Genomic DNA, 17,765 nt, shown 5'->3' with positions numbered 1-17,765 from the left:
TTTATTTATTCATCAAACTACTATATTTAAGGACAAGAAGTAACTTTCATGAGTTAGACTTAGTTAACAGATTTTACCTTCGCCACAGAGCTCAATGCACAGATCCAGGGGCTGCAATTGTTTTCATTGTTGTTTAATCTGTTGATTATTTTCTCAATTAATCGATTAGTTGTTTGCAGGGATGCACCGATACCGGATCAGTTATCCGGTCGATACTGACTCAAATAGCTGGATTGGATATCTGTGACAATGCGTGGGGCCGATCTATTCAATTCAGTTCTATGTTTATATACTATCTACATTATATACTGGAATTTTATTTCACGTTTCAGTTTTGACCAATTTGTTGCTGCATTAAAAAGGTTTACACTTGAATTGTAATTTCTGTTAATTTTGAAGATTTTTTACCAAGTTGCTGGTTTACAATTTATTTTAATAATAAATAACAATTCAGATCAATTTTATCTATGAATTTATTTGTTACATTTTTGTTTTACAAAGTTAGGAAAGTAATCTTTAAGTCAGGCCTGACACATAAAAGAACGATTACTTCCACACAGTGAGGCATACAGCTTATTAAATTACTGTAAACACCGGTATCAGATCGGTATTCTGTATCGGCCGATACTCAAAGCCCAGGTATCGCTATCGCTATCGGAACTGAAAAAGTCGGATCGGTGTGTCCTTAGTTGTTTGGTCTAAAAAATGTCAGAAAATGGTGAGAAATATCGATTTCGATGACGTCCTCAAATGTCTGATTTTGTCCACAACTCAAAGATATTCAGTTTACTGTCATAGAGGAGTAAAGAAACCAGAAAATATTCACATTTAAGAAGCTGGAATCAGAGAATCTTTTTTCTTAAAAATGACTCAAACCGATTATCAAAATAGTTGGCGATTAATTTAATAGTTAACAACTAATTGATTAATCGTTGCAGTTCTACACAGATCCCCAGCTTACTTTCACTCTAGCCATCAATACATCCTGTGTGGATTAAGCCTGCATGTGTACTGTGTGTAAACGTGCCCTCACTGACATCACACCAGAGGATTAGAAGAGTGCAGGTTTATTTTAGATCTTTGAGCCTCAGAGTAATGAGCATTTGAGATGCAGTAAAACCCTTCGCTCCCCTCTCCTGAGGTCATGCACGTCTTCTGCAGCGTGCCATGCCAAGCCCTCCTGCTGCTCAGGTACAAGTCACATGTCAGGATGTCTGCTGTTCCCGGGTGGGTGAGCTCTGGTGGATCCCAGCAGCAGCACACTGACTGCTGACCCCTGCATGGCCGAGGATGCACCAGTGTGTCTCGCCTCCCTCGGTCAATCGGTTTCCTCCTTAGTGCCCTCTTCTTTTCTCTTCCAGCCCTTCAACTGCAAAACTCAACTCCTCTCCTATTTGATCTTGTGTGTTGCCAAAATGCCGTTCATCCCACCTGTGTCGATTGTACGCTCCGTGTCAGGACTGACTGCGAAGGAGAGGCCTATCAACAAATCTGCATCTACCACTACTCTGACGAGGGTCCAAAGAGAAGACAAAGGCAGCTCGGTGAAGGAGCGACTGGCTTCGAACCTCAAGCAGCTGGGAAAGAAGAGTCAACCTAGGAGTCATCTGCCAACCGCCAAAGGAGTGTCAGCGGCAGAGCTGCATGCAAAGAGAAGGGAGAGGCTGCTACCTTCATCACAAACAGACAGCCTCCCATTCTCCAGCTCCGGCGATTCCCTGTCTAAGACACCGCAGCTCAAACATGTGAGCTCCGTAAAGAGTGAACCAGAGGTGAAGGCGAGGGCCAGGAATCAGGAGGAAATCCGCTTCACACTGACTCTCACACCTGAGGCCGTTCTGCTGCTGCAGCGGAGGAACATTGAGAGACGCCAACATTCAGCGTCCAGAAACGCCGGAAGTGGAGGAGGCGTTTCTGGAGGCGCCTTGGATTCCAGACGCAGGAGGGAAAACGCCTCTAAAAGGCATCAACCGGCAACGCAGAGACACAGCACTCCAAACAGCAGACTCACTGCTAAAAACAGCGAGGCTGAACTGAGAGACATAACTTCAATATTGAAAATCTCACTTCTGAACGAGCAACACAAGTATGACGATGTGGAGTATGAGGAGGAAGACCACAGAGTGGATGAGCGGGTGGTGCTGAAATGTACAGAGTGGCTCCGTGGGTTGGAAAACACACCGGTGACGGTGGTACACAGCCTGAATAACAGTGCAAGCCGTGTGAAAAGTTTCTAAAAAGTGTTGGTGGTGTCGTCTTCCAACCTGAGAATGAACTTTCTGTTTCTGTGTTGGCTAGTTGTTATGTGAAGATGTGCTGGTGCTCTGTTTCTCATTTACTGGGCTTAGTGCTGCTAAGATATTCATCCACTGTGACAGTGTTGAAGTTTTTATGAAACTGCAAGAATTTTAGCAAGTTCATGATGTTCTGGTCCTGCTGTTTTTTTTTTGTTGATCCACCTCCTTCTCAAAGTCAGAGGGGAAGTAAGTAGGGCGTCTGTAGCTCAGTAGGTAGAGTGGTCGTCTTTTAACTGCAAGGTTGATGGTGCGATTATCGGTTATTACTGTCTGCATGTCAGAGTGTCCTTGAGGAAGACACTGAAACCAAAGTTGCTTCCCGGGCGCTTTACAGCAGCCCACTGCTCCTACGGATGGGTTAAATGCAGAGGTTTGGACTCTGCAAATTCCTCTCAGAAGTCCATAGCAATGAACTCTTGATTTAATTTTTATATTGCCTCATTACATTTTGACAATCTTATCTCAAGGTCAGCTCACTTACTAGCTTAAGCTTCCAACTGTCTTCATCAGCATATGGACTTTGCTCATTTTGTCATGAGACTGTAGATATTCAAATTTTGGTGATTCTGAGCATTTTTGACTACTTGTCCATTTCGGCTTTAACGTTTTTTTAAGTAAAACTTAAGACATTCAAATTTGCTCTGCACATTTCAACACCTGATAAGTACTAAACGTATTTTGCCAACAGATCTTATTTTTTAAACTTGTTTTAAACTTGAGCATCATAATTTATTGGGTTATTTACAGAACATTTGAGTCAACCCATTAAAAATATTTGTTCTGTATTTCCAACAAGGTGGAATAAATTAACGTAGGTTTCTAACACACTGAATGACACATGCAACCATGTGTTGATAAAGATTCTTTTTTGGTGATCCTTATAGCCAAACTTATCTCCACAGTACTGTGTCAGCACCAAAGAAAGGTCTGGCTCCACACATTATAATTTTCCTATAGGGGGAAAAGACGCTCTGGCTTGTTTGTATTTCTTTAAAAACCAATCACAATCGTCTTGGATGGTTCTAAGTACAGGATGCAGCGGTTCGGTACCTTGCAAAAATAGATAGAGGAAAGGGAGGAGAATGCTGCGTGAGATGTGCGGTGGCTTATACCCACAGTCAGACTGACTATTTTATGAGTGTCCAATGTGTACATGGGAGATTCTTACATGTGATACTCTGGAAAGACAACTCTTCACTGACTGTGCTGTGAATAAGGAGGTGAGAGTGCAGCTGGCAGCTCTACACTGTAGTATTCAGGGTCTCTCAGAGGGATGAAACCTGGGCTGTCTTTTTAAACCACAGCTGGTTTCAAACTCATATTGTGCAGCTAACATGATTCAAACCTGAAACAGAACTTTATTTAAAGTTCTAGGAGGGATTCTTAAGATTTCAAATACGCTGAATTTTCGGGGAAAGAAAATTTCAAATGATGCGCCAGACATCTAGAATATTTCCATTTATTGCCATAAAAATCATGGAGTCTTGGTCACTTAGTGTAAACATCATATAGCTGGTGCAACATGATCCAGAATATATATACAGTATGTGATGCTGTCAGAAAGAGTGGAATAATGATGATTCTCCAACCTTGAAGCTTTTGAGGGTTCATTTTTGTCATATGTGAATCTTTTTCTATGCCCTGTAATCCAGTTTTACAGAATGAATCTGATGGGTTGATGAGTTATCAGTATATTTTTGTAAAACTTGCATAAAGTTTGTAACAAAAAAGGTATATTACACTAAAAATAAAATGACAATCACAATCACGTATTTGGTATCTATGAGCTCATAACAAATTGAATATGAAATATATGCATATATATGCAGTGTAAAACATGCCCCATGGGAAATATAATATAATAATATAATTTTTCAAAAATCCTTACTTTGATTATTGATAATAGTGTAATTTTTCATGTGATCTAAATATTAAAAAAAAAAAAAAAAAAAAAGAAGTTGTACTGTTGGCTACATGCACAAAGTATGTCTGTACCAGATTTCAAGACTTTTGACCAATCAGAACTATGGGCTGTCAAAGTTTACGCAATGATAACGTGTTAACGCAAATTCGTTTTAATGCCACTAATTTCTTTAAAGCATTAACACGACTTTTCAGGTTGTAGCGGGCTCAGTTTTAAAGCTAGAGTGAAGATACTGGCATCATATTAACCTAGAAAACCTAAAAAATCCATAGGTACTAACCATGTCATACTAGCTTGTCGCGAACGAGGGTAAATAACGCTCCAACTTACACTAAATTTTGGCGAGGAAAAACTGGAATGGCCATTTTCAAAGGGGTCCCTTGACCTCTGACCTCAAGATATGTGAATGAAAATCGGATCGATTGACAGCCCTAATCAGAACAAATATTGTGGCATTTCTCCGTATCATACTAAATATAGTCTTTGGGCACAAATGGGTTAGTAAAAAGGGTAAAGTTTTATGCATTGACTACTATTTTTTACCTGGAGAACTGAGAAATGTGATTTTTTTTTTTAAACTAAAAGATTCCCCATAATATATAGATTCTGTACATCTTTTCTTTACTGTGGCTAATGTTGTGTCACTCACTGTAAGAAGCTTTGTGAGGACTTAGACGACGGCTTGGCGGTTGCTGTACATTCCCTCGTGCACAGACCAAGTGTGCTTAAGGGCAGCTTATCCACCTGGGAGTCAAATGGTACAACACGTGTGTTTGTTTATGTGAGAGAATGAGAGAGAGAGAGAGAGAGAGAGAGAGAGAGAGAGAGAGAGAGAGAGAGAGAGAGAGACAGTGTAATGTTCAATGAATATTGTGATTTTTAATATTTAAATAATCACGTTAGAAAGCTTATTTCACATCTGAAACAATTACTTCTCAGATTTATGTTCTTTATACCCCCTTTTTTTCATTTTGAGGTCTGTTAAATAAATAAGATAAAGACAGTGCATGGTTGATGGATACGTAAACAGATGGGCATCATTTCCAGCGGTTGATTCGTCGCAGCTGTACGTAGGACAGGAACATGCAGACCAATATGATTCCCAGCAGAGCCACCTGATTCTGCCAGAAGCCCCACACAGAGTAGTCGATGCCTTGGGCTTCCAGAAACACCTCCCCTGGTATCCTGCAGCACAAATAACAGAGGCTCAGTGTGTCTCTGTGTGTGTGTGTGTGTGTGTGTGTGTGTGTGTGGGGGGGGGGGGGGGGGGGGGGGGGTATTGTGTTTTAAGGAGTGTCTATGTTATCGCTCAGCACTCACAAGGTTTTGTTGCTGATGAAAAACTGTCCTGACATCTCGTTGACGAATGTAGCCTGAGAGAAAGACAAAGAGATTGGGCTGAACAACTTCCTCGCTACAGATAAAGACCAGATTAAATACAACCCCATGATCTCAGTCTCACAACCACACCCTTCTGCTCTCACTCTGCCTCCATAACTTACATCCAGTCCATATTTGAAGATACTGATCCATTTCAGCCAGGAGAGCCAGCTCAGCATGGCGTTGAGGTTGACGAGAAAACCACCAAACACCTAAACATGGGAGGAAAGAGGGAAGATAAGATAAGATAAGATATTCATTTATTGGTCCCACAGTTGGGAAATTTGCAAAGAAATTTGCAAAGAATACACGTGAAAAATAATTCTACTATATATCTTCAAGAGTGCACATCATGTGTATTTTGTGTAAGTCGACCATAGACTGTATATATAACAACGCGTCTCCACTTCCTCCCACTGTACGAAAGTGAAGCCAAAATATCCCGGATACGGGAGCTGCCGTCTCGAGATTTTGACGTCATTTGGAGCCAAAGTCTGTGGCGCAGTAGTGATCGGGCGATGGAGCCGTCGAGGTCCCGCCCACACACCCACTCGAGCCAATTACGAGCCGAGCACGGCTGCAGCTTGCTAGCGTTAGCCACATAGCTGCTATGTTAGCACCACGGTAGCTGTTTGGCTAGAAAGACACAACAACTAACCATAATATCACTATAACTACATTTATGATCAAATTGTCATGTGTTCTATTACACAAACTGGTGACGGTTGTTGAAAGTTTAAGTTACATCTCCTCTCTCGTACAATTCCAGAGTAATTGTGAACGTGTGAACATTGTGAACGAGAAAGTATAAAGAGCGGCGAACGCCACGTAGAAAGGTGGATGGGTGGGTCAAAAAACACAGGACTTTCACCAAGGAGACCTGCGTTTGTGTCAAGTGTGAAACCGGAAGTCAGTGTTGATTTATTTGTCACGTAACTTCCGTACTTAATTTACGCCACTTCCGGTGTTATTTTAACCCAAACCACGATCTTTTCCTAAACCTAACAAAGTAGTTTTTGTCACGTAACTTCCGTACTTAAGTTACGCCACTTTTGGTGTGGCATAACTTAACGATGAGATTTTCTAAACCTAACAAAGTAGTTTTCTTGCCTTAACCAAGCAAAGTTGTTTCCTGTGAAGACGGAAGTTTATCTTGAGTGGAAATTGATGCTGGACATTCGTAGGAAAACACATGAAAAAAGAGAAATAACGTTTCGTAAGATATCATACAAACCGTTGTATGAGATTACGTTGACATCAGCATGATAAGAACTACCTAAAATGACAGAAACCCTCTTTGGAAGAATGTAATTGACGTGTACTTTGACTTTTTAGTTTGGCCCATGTCCCATCTTAACATGGAGGGGGCGGGCTTTATGACCTATACTGCAGCCAGCCACCAGGGGCCGGTCCAGATGTTTTGGCTTCACTTTTGGGGAGCTGTCATGTATACAGTCTATGGTCTCAACATCTCACCATCATGAAGACGAAGGGCAGAGCAATGAGGATGTTAGCCATGGCAAATGAAGATACACTCGCTGAGACGAGGAAGGCCAGACCGACTCCTGCCAGACTGACCAGAGACATGGTCAGAGCGAAACAGAAGAAGGCCTCAACGGCAGGCTTCAATCCTGAAAGAGTGGTGGATACATGAAAACAGGGAGACAGAAATGAGTATGAATTTAATAAAATAGTCTTGCTCTTAGCAGATTCCCCCTGGTGGGTTCAGACATGGCAGAAAGGTCAAATGAAAGGTTCCAGACAAAAAGAGATCAACAGTGGGAGCATAAATTAGGAAGACGTAAAAAACTGGAACAGGCAGCTCCCTGTCATCTAGATTTTATTTCTCAAAACTTGAACCCCCTGAAGCCAAGCCTGTGCAGAAAGAGTTATGGACTTATTCACTTCATAATTTGTTCACAATCTCAAGTCAACTGGTGAAAATGACAAAGGCACTCGTCTCTGCAGTCCTAAAGTCAGCAGACAAGGTACAACAGTCGTCTCAAGGACATGAATAAAACAGCACCTGTTCTTCTCTGCACTTGCTGACTGGCTCCTCATCCACATGACACAATATGGTGAGTATTCTTGGCGTGTATGTATGAGAATTACCCATCATATAGTAGGCGATGGCTGAAAACACAAAGATGGGGATGATGCGGTTGGGGATGAGGTCAGCAAAGATCTTGGACAGGAAGTAGACGGAAGTACGATAATAGCCGCTGGAGTTCTCGTGACTGCAACAAATATCAACAAAGTCAAACAAAGACTCTCAAGAAACACATAAATACAAACATAATGACAGAGTTAAAAGCATGGGATTGTAAAGGATTTACAGTATTCACTCACAATCCTTGAAAAACAGATACAATTCATGTCACACTGTTGAGCTACCACTGTACATTATCAGGCTTGTGATATTCAATATTTTCAATTTTGTCAACAAATCCCATGAAAGAAGTCTTGTCTGTGTAGCCGAGGTCTCATATAGCTTATTCATCTGTGCCGTAGAGCTCTATTGTTTTCCATAAACTGTTAAAAACACATAAATCAGGCACACTGTTGCACTGGGTGACATGTTCCTTCATTACCATGAACACACAGCACGCAGTTTACTTTGACTCAATCCCACATACATCGTCCAGTAAATACTCACTATAGCACCAAATGTGTATTAATCCACAGCTGAAAATAGTCCCCAACAAATTCACCATTTACTGAAAAAGTGCCACAAACAGAAAAGGAAGCCGGAAAGTACTTAAAGGTACAGTGTTTGGGATTTGGTGACATCTAGTGGTGTGTTTGCAGATTGCAATCAGCTAAGAACCCCAGTCTTTCCAAGATTGCAGTACCATGAGCCGCCAAGTGCATAACCGTGTAAACGGCGTCCACCTCGCTCAGAGGCCATCCTTATCATAATAATGTTACTTTAGGAGCAACGTAAGTCAGGTGGCGGCTGGCGGTACCACAGTTTTGCACTCTGTGGCTCATGTTACCGCAGTTTCCCAAGCGTGTCGGAGAACTACGGTGGCTTTCAGGTAACGTAAAAGCAGGAAAAGGCTCTCTCTAGAGCCAGTGTTTGGTTTGTCCATTCTGGGCTACTGTAGAAACATGGTGGAGCAACATGGTGGACTCCGTGAAGAGGACCCGCTCCCTATGTAGATATGAAGTGCTCATTCTAAGCTAACGAAAACACAAAGATTCTTAGTTTCAGGTGATACACTAATGAAAACATAGTTGGGAACATTATATTCCATGTCTGCCAATAGATCTCCCGAAATGTTACACGCTGTTCGTTTAAAGTATTATTGAGACAGACTAACGTATTGTTGGTTTTGGTTTTCTCACAGGATTTGTTTACAATTAGAAAAACCTAGAACAACACCAGCCTTATCTTTCAAAAAGCAGTAAAAAGAGAAATGTGATCCGCATAAATCTATCTGGGCTCTTCGTAGTGATGCACCTTCTGCATACGTCTGCACTTCAGCACGCACACAAGCAAGCTTTATCTGTCACTTACATGAAGATCGCCCTTTCATTGATAAAGAGTTCAACAGCAGAGAGATTCCCAAACACCATGTTGATGATAAGGAAGAAGAACGCTCCACTCCTGTCGTCCAGAGAGAGAGAAAGAGAGAGAGAGAGAGAGAGAGATCTGTTATCTGATACCAGTTATGATGGATAGTTATGCAACAGTCATTTGACCTGGGTTATATCTCCATAAACCTGCGAGTATTACAGCATTATAAAATTTGTTTCCTCATCTTGTCATCGTGGCGACCTATCTCACTCATTTACTGTATTTCAAATTGAATTCAGCCATCAAACACGACCGCTTACATTCTCTTTTTGTGACATTTTGGTCATTCTTGGCTTGACAGCACAAGCCATTATTCTCACAGCCTCTTATGAAATGGAGATATTCACATTTGCCCTGTCACCACATATTACTGCCTACAACATGCTATAATGTACTATGAAAACCTTCAATTTCAATTTCAATTTGCATTATTGGCATGTCAATACATCTGTGTTGCCAAAGCATAGGGGAAAAAAATCAATAAGGGAATAAGAAAAAATAAATACATCTGATTATAATAATAATGACGGTAAACATAGGATAATTATGATCATTGAAGGTAATAAATAGATACTGTACAGGTATCTCATTATAGTAATATGTGAATACATTGAACATATATTATGCTTGTATAAATATATTATTAATAGAGCGGAGGGGTGGATCCCAACAGCTCGCTGTACGTTATCCCTTACGTATCTCAGAGCCAACTTGTCCAGGGGGTGAACATCTCTGGATTGATGATATTGCTGATTCTTTCAATAAAGAAAAACCTTTGATATGATCTTCTATATTCATTAAGTAGTTCTGTTGTAATTTGGCCTTGATGGGTTGAGGAAAGGGGACATTTACAGTAGGAAGAGAGTGCAGAGGTGAATTTAGAGCAGATACACTGATTTAAAACTAGGCTGGCTGTGATGCTGCAGGTTGTGCGTACTGTACCTGTTCTGTAAAGCCTCGGGCATTGTTAAGGGCATTTGGTAATAAATGAGTCCCACGAGAATTGCAAAGAAGATGTTGAGAGCCAACTGGGCGTAAGAGGTCTGAGGGTTCCTCAGAGAGTTCAGCACTGTCCTGCCACACACCACGCGCATCTGTCACACACACACACACACACACACGCACAGACAGAAATTGTATTTTATAGTTATAAACAGGGTTCGTTCGGCGGGCAGCCAAGCACACTGACTGAGCAGCTGGCTGGCACAGTCATTAAACTCATAACATCATAAACTCACTTCAGTTTTGGCTCAGAGATTTTAATTCCCTCAAACTGGTAATTATTTGAAATAGTTTTTTAATGTAAGAAAGATGTTTTATTCAATGTTTTAATGTGTTTTCTGAATTGTTGGCTGACCTGATAGAGGAAAGAGGTAGCGTAGTCGGCTGCCTTGTCTTGACCTTTGGCCCCTTCAGCAACGCTCTGGTTCACATGGCTCAACTCTTCCAGCACATTCTGGCACAGTTGGGACTGGCGGTATTTGGCTGCCAGTGGGTTTTTACACTCTACTGTGGAAACAGAGAGGCCATTATACATCATGTTGTAAATAAGGATAGCATAGTAAACTGTTTTATAGCAGTCGTTGACTCTTCTCAAAGCAGTTTGACATTTTGAGAAAAGATAAATTCTATTTCTTGGAGGACATCGTCACAGTGATTTCCTTTCAGTATAGTTATTAGAGGCTGCGAAACTCATCGCCTCCTGATTCTAACTTCATACTTGTTGCACAGACATGAGATCTTGTCACCATCATCAGACAGACAACAAGTGTTTTTTTTAATCATCTAGTATTTCATTGTCTATATTTTTAAAATTTAATATTACAACCAATTTTAGCCTAATTCGACTTACACACATAGTTGTATTCTAACTAGGGGTGGCGCGATATACTGGTATTGACGATAACCGTGATACTTAAAAATGAAATATTGATATCATGTTAACAAGGCAAAAGTGAGCATGGCTCACAAACCCTCGCTCACTGCTTGAACCCCTCTAAAGTAGGGCCAGATGTTTTGCCCTTTTGGAACTAATGGAATTAATGGCAATGAACTAATTACCTAATGGGCACCCTGGACTTCTAACCCCCAAAAAGCACAACTAAAACACAATGTCAACCATCATACCAAATTTGAATTTCCTAAGTTGAATAGTTTCCGAGTTCTGCTCCGGAAACGAAAGTGTGACACGCGAACGGACAGAAGGACGAACACACGGAGTGCTATATACCCCCGACTAGGTTGTCGCATGGGGTATAATAATACACATATGATAATATTGTGTAAATAATCCAGCGCCTCTTAAATCATTTTATATATACAGATCTGGTTACAGACTCTCTCTCCACCTCCCTACACTTGTATTTTGAGTGTAATTTATTTGCCAAAAAAGAGACAAAGTTAGATAAATTTGACTGATGAATCTGATAGCATTATTATTTTTTTCTCTCTAATTTTCTCTCTATATATACTGTATATATAGTATAGCCATAATATCGTTATTGTGAATTCCACGATAATTCTGTAGTGAAAATATGTTATTGTGACAGCCACAAATCACCACAAACCATGCCTAGAGCCCCTGTTGGTGCTAATATGTAAACTGTGTGTGTGTGTTGTGTAGTTTTACCTGCAGTAAGTGATTCTAATGTTGATTTTGCATCTCCATTTGTGATGTCCATGAAGAAATCAGCCGGGTTGTCAAAGGACTCAATTTGGTAGCCTGTATAAACACACACACACACATGCAAATACATAATATCCACAACACTGTAATAAGTGCCTCTATACAAGCAAACAATATCCTGACAGGGTATTAGAGAATTTGAATAGAACAGCAGTTCACCATCTAGACAACCAGTTTATTTTTTGTTTCATATTAAAGGGACAGTGTCGGGTGGTTTGAAGTGGGGTTGTATGAGGTACTTATCCATAGTCAGTGTATTACCTAAAGTATTAACCCCCAGTTTGGAGAAACAGACAGGAGTACTGACACAGGAGCAAAGAAATGTACTGCTGTGGACGGGGCCGACAGCAAAACGCATTTTAGCCACCTCACCTAAGCTCACCTAAAAAATCCGTTTAAGTGTACGCTATATTTAGATTATTTTCACTGCTTTATCTTGCCGTCAGACGGCCCTTTGCGACGGGGAACTGAACTGAATGTGAAACTTATCTACGCTCTCTTCAAAGCCAGCAGACTCTGTTAACAAAAACAGTTTAGATAAGTTTCAATTTCAGTTCAGTTCCCATTTGGAAAATATTCTAAATATCGTGTACACTTAAACTGATATTGATTTTTTTAGGTGGGCCTTTCGAGGTGTCTAAAATATGTTTTGCTGCCAGCTCCGTCCACAGCAGTGCATTGCTTTGCTCCCGTACGGTAACTCCTGTCTGTTTCTTTAAACTGGGGGCGTGCCGACCGTCATCTACTGTAGGTAATACACTGACTATGATAAGTACCTCATACAACCTCACTTCAAAACACCCAAACTATCCCTTTAAGGTAGAATATTGTGAAAACAGCAGCTAAATTGAGGTAGCCGACTGTCAAGCATCAGGAATTCATATGGCAATACAATATCTTTCCCTTTTCTATATAAGGATTCATCCCATTGTATTACAGCACATTCATAGTGAAGGTCCTGCACCCTTTCATAGTTAACACACACATACCAAGGTTTGTGAAGTACTCCAGTGAATGGTCTGCTGCTCCTGCGTACACCACCTCCCCTTTATGCATCAGAGTCAGATGGTCAAACTGTCTGAAGATGGAGTAGCGTGGCTGGTGGATGGAGAAGATCACCGTCTTCCCTCTTCTGGACAGCCTAGACACACATAAGGGAATTTGTTTGCATCCATGTTGTTACATAAAACACAAAGACAGCAGTAGATGTGAAGATGATGCTGATGTATGGGGCACCAGTAATAAAGTTGCCCACCGTTTAACCTTGACTTCTTCAGCAGCATTGTGTGCTTCATTTGTCATTAGTATCTTATGTATGTGTGCAGTATGTGTTGCCTAATGTGGGATTATCTAGTTATTGTGTTGTACCTGCACAGCAGATTGATGATACAGTTTGCAGTGTTAGAATCCAGTCCGGTGGTCGGTTCATCCAGAAACAGCAGAGAGGGAGAGGTGATGAGCTCCATCCCGATGCTGCACCTCTTCCTTTCACCTCCAGATACGCCACGCAGAAACTCTGTCCCTATCTGCACACACACACAAAACATACACACAAAAAACAGTTTGGCGCTAAACTGAATGGAAAGGATAAAAAATGCTCTTGTTAATGTAACTGAGGAACTTGTTTTTGAATATGTACTTTTTGGGCTATTTTAATGTCAGTATTTAAAGGGTAACTTCGGTATTTTTCAACCTGGACTCTTTTGTCCCATGTTTTTGTGTCTAATTGACTAATAGGGACAACAATTTCTGAAACTGGTCCAGTATTGAGGGAGAGTGCGGTAGACGGCAGCTGCTCCCAGGCTGCAATGTAATCCTATTGGGGCAAGCTGGCATCATCATTTATGTCCACTAAAAGTGCTATGACAGGATTGTTATTATAAATGTCTGACAACATTATGGAAAGAGTCTCGCTCAAGGAGTAGTCTCGTTGTGAGATCTGGCGAGGTGACATGTTGCCAGAAGACAACGGTGGAATAGTGGAATACATCCATTGTGGAAACACGAGTGCCAGCCGGGCAGAGTTTGTTGTGTTGGAGTACAGAAAGTGTAGTTTAGTGTTATCTAAAATATAACAATAACAAACAGACCAGATCAAGATAAAGGTAAGAAAAATGTTTTATTTCTCTGTAGGGTCCTTTCCATATTGTTGTCAGACACTTCTAATAACAATCTGAGCCTGACGGTGGCAAAAACAAGCACTTTTAGTGAACGTAACGTTACATAGATGCTGCTCACTTGCCCTCGCAGCTCATTTAGCAGCTGCAGGTTACAGCGTTCTCCCTCAATACTGGGAATACTGACTCTTTCCAACACTGCTGTGCAGTAAGTGATGTGCAGCTATTAGCTTGTGTGTGTGGCACTGTACCTTAGTACCTGCACAGTCTGTTAGGCCCAGGTCTTGTATGATGGTATCTACCCTGCTGTTTTTATCTGCAGAGGTGTGATGCCGAGGGTTGAGACGCAGGTTGGCACTAAACAGCAGGTTCTCCCTCACAGACAGAGTGCCCATCAGGATATCATCCTGGAAACACATGGATGATGTAGGCACGAAGCACTCGGAGGAATCCAAAGTATAACAAGTCAAAGAATGTGTGTTTGTATTTGTGTACCTGGACCACGTAGGCAGAGCTGAGCCTGAGGTCAGTCGTGACGGCTTTGCCGTCCACCAACACTTTTCCTTCCTTCAGTCCAGCTGGGTCTTTTCTTCCTGCGATTACATCCAGGAGTCTGTCAAAAAGAGAAAGAAACTAATATGGTTGGGGTTGTTCATGCGTGTGTTTGGATCATAGACTGTATATAAAGATGGACGACATGACAGATCCCCAAAAGTGAAGTCAAAACATCTCAATTGCCCGCTGATAGCTGGCTGCAGTATAGGTCATAAATCCCACCCCCTCCATGTTAGTGAATGGGACATGAGCCAAACTAAAAAGTCAAAGTTCACATCAAATCATTTTTTTCCCAGAGATGGTTTCTGTCTCTTTAGGTAGTTTTTTATCACACTGATGTACGTTCAAGTGTTCACTTTCTCAGATAGATTTGGTTTTAATTAGTTATTTGATGCTATAAAAAGGCTGAGACATCATGATTGACAGCTGCTCTGAGTGAAGTAGTCGCAGCTGGAGCCTCAGGAATTGTACGAGAGGAGATGTAATTTCAACTTTCTATAACCATCACGAGTCTGTGTAATAGAACATGTGACAATTTGATCATAAATATAGCTCCCGTATCCGGGTTATTTTGGCTTCACTTTTGTACAGTGGGAGGAAGTGGAGATGCGTCGTCCATCTATATATACAGTCTATGGTTTGAATGTACATGAACATGTTTCTTACGATGTTTTACCACTTCCGGTGGCGCCCAAGATGGCATTCATCCCGGGTCTCATGATGCCACTGCAACAACCCATCAGAAAATCAAGTCAATTTATTTACAGAGATCACTTTAAAATAATAAAACAATCTAAAATAAATGATGTCCTACTACCATGATACACTGTAGCTTTAAGAGCCAAAGATAAACCTTTAATTTGCAACATTCTCATGTTTAAGCTTTAAAGATTCACAAGTAAAACAAGCACAGGTTACATTTAAAAATTATTATATACAACTACAAACACCTGATAGCGTATTGCTCATGAAACCATGGTTGAATTACTGTTTTCATATTTCTTTATTATTTCCACTATTAACCAGATGGTAATCCAGAAACGGATTATATTTCTCACTAATTATTAGATCCAGGTAGGGCTGCAAATAACGATTATTTTCATTGTTGATTAATCTGTCGATTATTTTCTTGATTAATCGATTAGTTATTTGGTTTATAAAACGTCAGAAAATGGTGAAAAATGTCGATCAGTGTTTCCCAAAGCCCAAGATGACATCCTCAAATGTCTTGTTTTGTCCACAGCTCAAAGATATTCAGTTTACTGTCATAGAGGTGTAAAGAAACCAGAAAATATTCACATTTAAGAAGCTGGAATCAGAGAATTTTGACTTTTCTTTTCTTAAAACAATTGCTCAAACTGATTAATCGATTATCAAACAAGGCAAAAGTGAGCATGACTCACAAACCCCCGCTCACTGCTTGACCCCTACTAAAGTAGGGACAAAGGTTTCGCCCTTTTGTAAAAATGTCAAACTTTTTGGGCACCCTGGTCTTGTAACCCCCAAAAGGCACAACGAGACCACACTGTCAACCATCATACCAAATTTGAAGTTCCGAAGTTAAATAGTTTTCGAGTTCTGCTCCGGAAACGAAAGTGTGACACATGAACGGACAGGAGAGCTATATACCCCTGACTATATTGTCGCAGGGGAATAAATAATTGGCGATTAATTTAAGAGTTGACAACTACTCAATTAATTGTTGCAGCTCTAGATCCAAAAATACCATCATTGTTCTATTTTGACAATAACTGCACAACAGGAAGTAGCATCGGAAGAGTAGCACTGAAACTGAAATAAACTATATATACATACATATATATATATATATATATATATAGCAACCATAGTGTAATTTAGAAGAACCTGGAGTGTTACGTCATACAGGTAGCCCTGGCATGCAATCATACAGTCACTATCGACAGATAATGCAGTCAATTACATATTGTTATACTGTGTGTATCTGTGTGTGTGCACGTACACAGTCACAGGTATGTATTTTGTCCTACCTTACATCGTTGAGGATGTATTTTTCAGGGCCTTTCTTGCAGCAGAACTGTGTCTCTTTGACACAGTAGTGCAGGTTGCTAAATGTGACGGTTGGTCCTCGTTCCTGGAAATACTCGTCAACGCCGCAAACAATGTGCTCCTCTTTAGACATCTTCAAAAACAGCAGTGTTACCAGCAGAGAAGAAAACGAGTCAGGAAGTCGGGTTTTGAATGGAGAGAGAAGTACAATCTGCAGTCGGACAGAGAGAGAGACAGAGAGACGGATGAGAGCGCATGTAATCAGTAAGATTCTGTTATAAACACATCTGATCTTTGGACTACCTCAATCCTTAGCCCATACACTTGTGGCTGTTCTCAAAAAGATAATGTGACATTGAACTTTCCCCCCAAAATGTCAACCATAGCCGTAACTGGACCCAAGAAGCACCACAAGCTATGAGATAATCATTGATGATAACAGATGACAATGTTCATACGGTGTATAGTGCTGCATACGCAGTCCAAGTGTTATCCATCTGTCCAGTGTCAATACATGTTTATCTGTATTCAGGGTCATGGAGGACGGGGTTGAAGTCAAGGCTTTCTGCAGGCCAGTAACAATAAACTGGGAAAAACATTTTATTTATGGGTCTGATTTTGTGACGTTGAAACTGTTGAACAAAAGTTGAAAGCACATGTCCTGTATTATTGAGACTATTCTTAGAGCAACACTGTGTAACTTATAAAAGAAGAAATAACACATTGTTAATATCACTCTTACAAAAGAAAAGTTGAATTAATAAGCAATGTATTGTACTCTCTGCTCAGGGATTTGGCTCCTACTGTACAGCCTCAATTAGTCTGGTAACTTATGGTGGCTAATTTTAGGTAACTTTTGGTAAATATTGCAGCATTACAGACATTACTGAATCAGTTTACTAACTTAATGATTCTCTCGATTAGGGGTGTAAGAAAATATTGAAAATATCGAGTATCATGATATCATGTTTTGTGATACTGTATCGATTCTCAAAAACACTCAATTGATTTTTAATTAATAGCTCACATGCAAAGACGAACTCAGTCAATACTTTATTTCATTTGCAAAGAGATGAGCCCTCTCAGTGTATGTACCCTCTCAATGTAGTCAGAATCGGAATCAGATTTATTTCGCCAAGTGTATACATACGTGGACTTTGACTCTGTTTTTATGCAGCTCTCTAAATGTATTTACATA

At 40.5% G+C, this 17,765-nt stretch overlaps 2 protein-coding genes across 3 annotated transcripts; one reads left to right on the top strand and one right to left on the bottom strand.

The window, feature by feature from the left end:
* Positions 1–1,071: 1,071 nt before the first annotated feature.
* LOC119485488 (proline-rich protein 18-like) lies at positions 1,072–2,920 on the top strand. The gene has a single exon (XM_037765126.1). The coding sequence runs from the start codon at positions 1,281–1,283 to the stop codon at positions 2,235–2,237; it is 957 nt and encodes a 318-aa protein (XP_037621054.1). The 5' UTR covers positions 1,072–1,280; the 3' UTR covers positions 2,238–2,920.
* Positions 2,921–5,075: 2,155 nt separating this feature from the next.
* On the bottom strand, positions 5,076–17,244 carry abcg2b (ATP-binding cassette, sub-family G (WHITE), member 2b). Of its 2 annotated transcripts, none has more exons than XM_037764590.1 (15): positions 16,549–17,244; positions 15,206–15,265; positions 14,480–14,597; positions 14,236–14,391; positions 13,236–13,393; positions 12,857–13,008; positions 11,811–11,903; positions 10,539–10,687; positions 10,124–10,275; positions 9,122–9,211; positions 7,714–7,838; positions 7,078–7,232; positions 5,724–5,813; positions 5,542–5,594; positions 5,076–5,406 (listed from the first exon to the last, which is right to left on the bottom strand). In XM_037764590.1, the coding sequence occupies exons 1-15, from the start codon at positions 16,698–16,700 to the stop codon at positions 5,259–5,261; spliced, it is 1,851 nt and encodes a 616-aa protein (XP_037620518.1). In that variant the 5' UTR covers positions 16,701–17,244; the 3' UTR covers positions 5,076–5,258. The 2 variants fall into 2 exon arrangements, with proteins under 2 accessions (XP_037620518.1, XP_037620517.1); XM_037764589.1 differs by having other exon boundaries at positions 10,539–10,690; positions 16,549–17,241.
* Positions 17,245–17,765: the final 521 nt, after the last annotated feature.

The sequence above is a fragment of the Sebastes umbrosus genome, chromosome 3 (assembly GCF_015220745.1).
Source record: "Sebastes umbrosus isolate fSebUmb1 chromosome 3, fSebUmb1.pri, whole genome shotgun sequence".
NCBI classification, from domain to species: domain Eukaryota; kingdom Metazoa; phylum Chordata; class Actinopteri; order Perciformes; family Sebastidae; genus Sebastes; species Sebastes umbrosus.
The sequence above is the reverse complement of the archived record's forward strand: the minus strand, read 5'-3'. Positions and strand labels throughout refer to the sequence as shown.